Source organism: Poecilia latipinna, unplaced genomic scaffold (assembly GCF_001443285.1).
Source record: "Poecilia latipinna isolate Pla-1442-1.1 unplaced genomic scaffold, P_latipinna-1.0 Scaffold3942, whole genome shotgun sequence".
Taxonomy (NCBI): Eukaryota; Metazoa; Chordata; class Actinopteri; order Cyprinodontiformes; family Poeciliidae; genus Poecilia; species Poecilia latipinna.
Genome location: NW_015116558.1, coordinates 21,010 through 24,411, shown reverse-complemented (window position 1 = coordinate 24,411; position 3,402 = coordinate 21,010). Strand labels below are relative to the sequence as shown.

The 3,402-nt window shown below is 37.9% G+C and overlaps 1 protein-coding gene across 1 annotated transcript in view; it reads right to left on the bottom strand.

Moving 5' to 3' along the window:
- Nucleotides 1-1,552: 1,552 nt before the first annotated feature.
- The window catches only part of LOC106941930 (FRAS1-related extracellular matrix protein 1-like), a 9,901-nt gene continuing 8,051 nt past the window's right edge, over nt 1,553-3,402 (bottom strand). The window contains exon 9 of the mRNA XM_015025084.1: nt 1,553-1,993. Coding sequence (XP_014880570.1) covers nt 1,784-1,993 — 210 coding nt within the window. The 3' untranslated portion in view covers nt 1,553-1,783. The remainder of the gene's footprint in view (nt 1,994-3,402) is intronic.

Below are 3,402 nucleotides of genomic sequence, written 5' to 3'. Positions count from 1 at the left end.
AAAAGAGTGATTTCTGTAATAATCGCAGTTAGCGAGATTTTAGCTATAACGGCTATTTTAGAGATGGCTACATGTATCTATAAGCTGCGTTCCACTCCCCAATCCAACTTTATTAAGGTTACAGAGGTATCCTGACGTGTTGTGTTCTGTTGTTATCTGTTAAAAGGAAGAGTGATTAATATGTAGGAGTGTTAAGGTTACTCCCAGCTACATGTCATCAGTTCTTATCAGAGTTTAAATATTTATTATAGATGTTACAATTTTCCTTACTATGTAATCGATTCCACTGTACAGTCATAACTGTATGACTGACTGAGTCAGTCAGTCATAAAGCACTCCTCCAGCCGCTCCACAACTCAGATGTCCCACTTCACAGATTTGTGACACTTATCTTTTTATTAATAATGGCGTTTAGATGCACAACTTTATGGACACGTTCATTCTGTATGACTGACGGAGTCAGTCATACAGTTATTCAAAGCTTATGAGAGCTTAAATTAGATTAACATGTCCATGTTAAATTATATAACCAATAACATGATTAATTCTTTCAGAATTATTACAATTCAAAGAAATTAGTACTCTTAAAATTTCGCTGCACTTGAGAAATTGGTGTTCTTTTTATGTAAATCTGTGAGATTTAAATTTATTGTTGAATTCTTTTGAGTTCAGCCTTTGATGCTGTCACAGCTGGTGGGAGCTGATGCTGTTCACTGAAGTGGATGCCATATGGTTGTTTTAGAACAACAAAAGGACATTTGGACATGATTGTACAAAGGAATGTTCATTATATGATTTCATGATTTTGAGAATTTGTAATAAAGAGACAGTTTGGGGAAGAAGATGGCGGTCGTTCCTTCATTCATTGAAGTTATTCATGTTTACAGGCTTTCAACTCAGAAGAAAGGAGAAGCGGAGACATCAATAAACATCATTTGTTACAATTGTTTCGACCCAGCTGAGACGTGTAACATACTCAACAAATCTCACTATTCTGGGTCCTGATGCACGCAAGTAGGAAGAAAAAAACAACTATGACAGATTATATGAGGATTAATATGCTGCTCTGATCGGACAACAACTTCAAATGTGTAAGCTATACTCCAACAACGTTAGCCTCCATGTTTACTTCCGCAAACACTGAGCACTTCTTTTTATTGCAGTTGGCAGAACACTGAGAACACTGACGCTATTGCGGCCTAAACTGCGCATGCGGGACACTTTCAGGTCGTTGCCCGTTCACACTAAAGAACACATACAGATCGCATATGTTTGGCAGTGTGAATGGCCCCAGCAAAAAAAAATCAAATTTGACAAAAAATCGGGATTGGGTCACTTCAGGCTGCAGTGTGAATGCAGCCTAAGTTTGAGCGTGAGAAGAAGTTTTGAGTACAAACGTTACAAGTTCTGAGAACAAAGACATGAAGTTCTGCTTTCAAAATGAAAATGTAAGCAAAAGTGTTAAAAGTTTTCAGAACAAAAGACATGAAATGCTGTTTTCAGATCAATAGGAAGGAGGTTTGCTGCATCACAGAAACTCTCCAGGTCATTCATGACTGTGACCATTTGATGATAGTTAATATGACTCTGGTCTGCATAGCTCTTCTGCCTGTCCAGTTGAATAAACGAACTGCATACCATAAAATGTATCGTAATTATCATGACATTTCCTTCTAGGATGACTTCTTAAACACTATTGTAGCTGCGATGCTCATGTATACTGGCAGCCAGAGGAATATCAATAGAAACGAATTTCATCTCAATCCATGTCAAGAATGTAAGACTAAATTCCATCACCTTTCTCCAGCTCTTTGACAAAAATCTGAAAGCGCTGTGATGGTGATTGATTCTTTCCATCCATCAGGTGGAAAACAAAGAAGTCCTGTGTTTTAATAGCATGATGGCCAGTGTGTTTGTAACGTAGCAGGTTCATGTCCACCATGTCCTGGGTACATCTCCTCCCAGGTGTAAGTGTCACCCACTTACTGGCTTCCTAAAACAGACATAAGTAGTGAGAATCAAGGGCCCTTCAGTTGATCTCTTGCAGGACTTATTATTAGACAGTCTGTCAATAAATATACAATTCCAAAAGTATACAGTTTTTATATGTTTATTTAACAGGGTAGATACAAAAGCAATCAGTGAATCATGTAAGGTTTTTTAAACTCCCAAAGCAAATTTATGATTTGTGTTAGAGATTTTTTGGTTAAAAATTATTCTTAGGTTATTACAAATTTCTTCTTTTAACGGCAAAATAAATGCACTTTTTTGTGTTGTGTTTTTTTGGAAAAACACAACACAAAAAAAACACGCCGCAGGCTGACAGATGCTGGACATTATACCAGTCACTGGTAGTCCTTCTCCAATATAAACAAAAGTCTGAATTCAGTCACCAGCATTTAGTCCTTCAGCTCTGGAGAGGATTGGTAATGAGTCATTAATTTGATTCAGGTGTGTTTGAGAACGGATGGAAATTTGGTTCATATTGTTTTATTCTTCTAAAACAGTACACCATGTTTCAAATTATTATGCAAATTGGATTTAAGTGTCATAAAGATTAAATTTTTTTGTTGTGCTATTAAATTTATAGATGGTATTGTGTGTCAGGGGTCTTTCAATCACTAACTAATTTCAGAGAGCTGGTTGATTAGTTTGTCTGGTGAGCTCAATTAAAAGAAATCTACTTAAGAAGGATGTTCCACATTATTAAGCAGGCTACAGGTTTCAAGCAATACTGGAAAGAAAAAGGATCTCTCTGCTGACGAAAATGATCAGATAGTGTAGTGCCATATGACAAGGTATGAAGGCCACCACGTCCCAACACGGCTGTGATGTCAGAAAGGAGGTCATATTTTTGGGCCGAAATCGTGGGGAGAGAGCTGGTTGGCCCCTTCAGAGTCCCCGAAGGTGTGAAAATGACCTCAGCAAAGTATATGGACTTTCGGACTGATCACTTTCTTTCATGGCTCAAAAGGAAGAGCCGTACCTTCAGTAGCAAAATCATATTCATGCATGACAATGCATGCTGCAAGTAATACCACTGTGTCATTCCTTGCAGCATGACACAGGAATGTTGCAAGGAATTCCTGTGTGCCCCTTTTATTGGGCATAAAAAGGGAGAAACTCATGATGTGGTCACCATCCTCCTCTGACCTCAACCCTATTGAGAACCTTTGGAGTATCCTCAAGCAGAAGATCTAATGGTTCATATCAAGAGGCAGTTCATATCTAAACAACTGCTCTGGGAAGGTATTCTGACATCCTGGAAAGAAAGCAGAAACTATCCACAAACTCACACGTTCAATGGATGTAAGAATTGTGCAGGTGATATCAAAGAAGGGGTCCTATGTTAACATGTAACTCGGTGTGTTAAGATGTTTTACATTGAAATAACTTTTGATT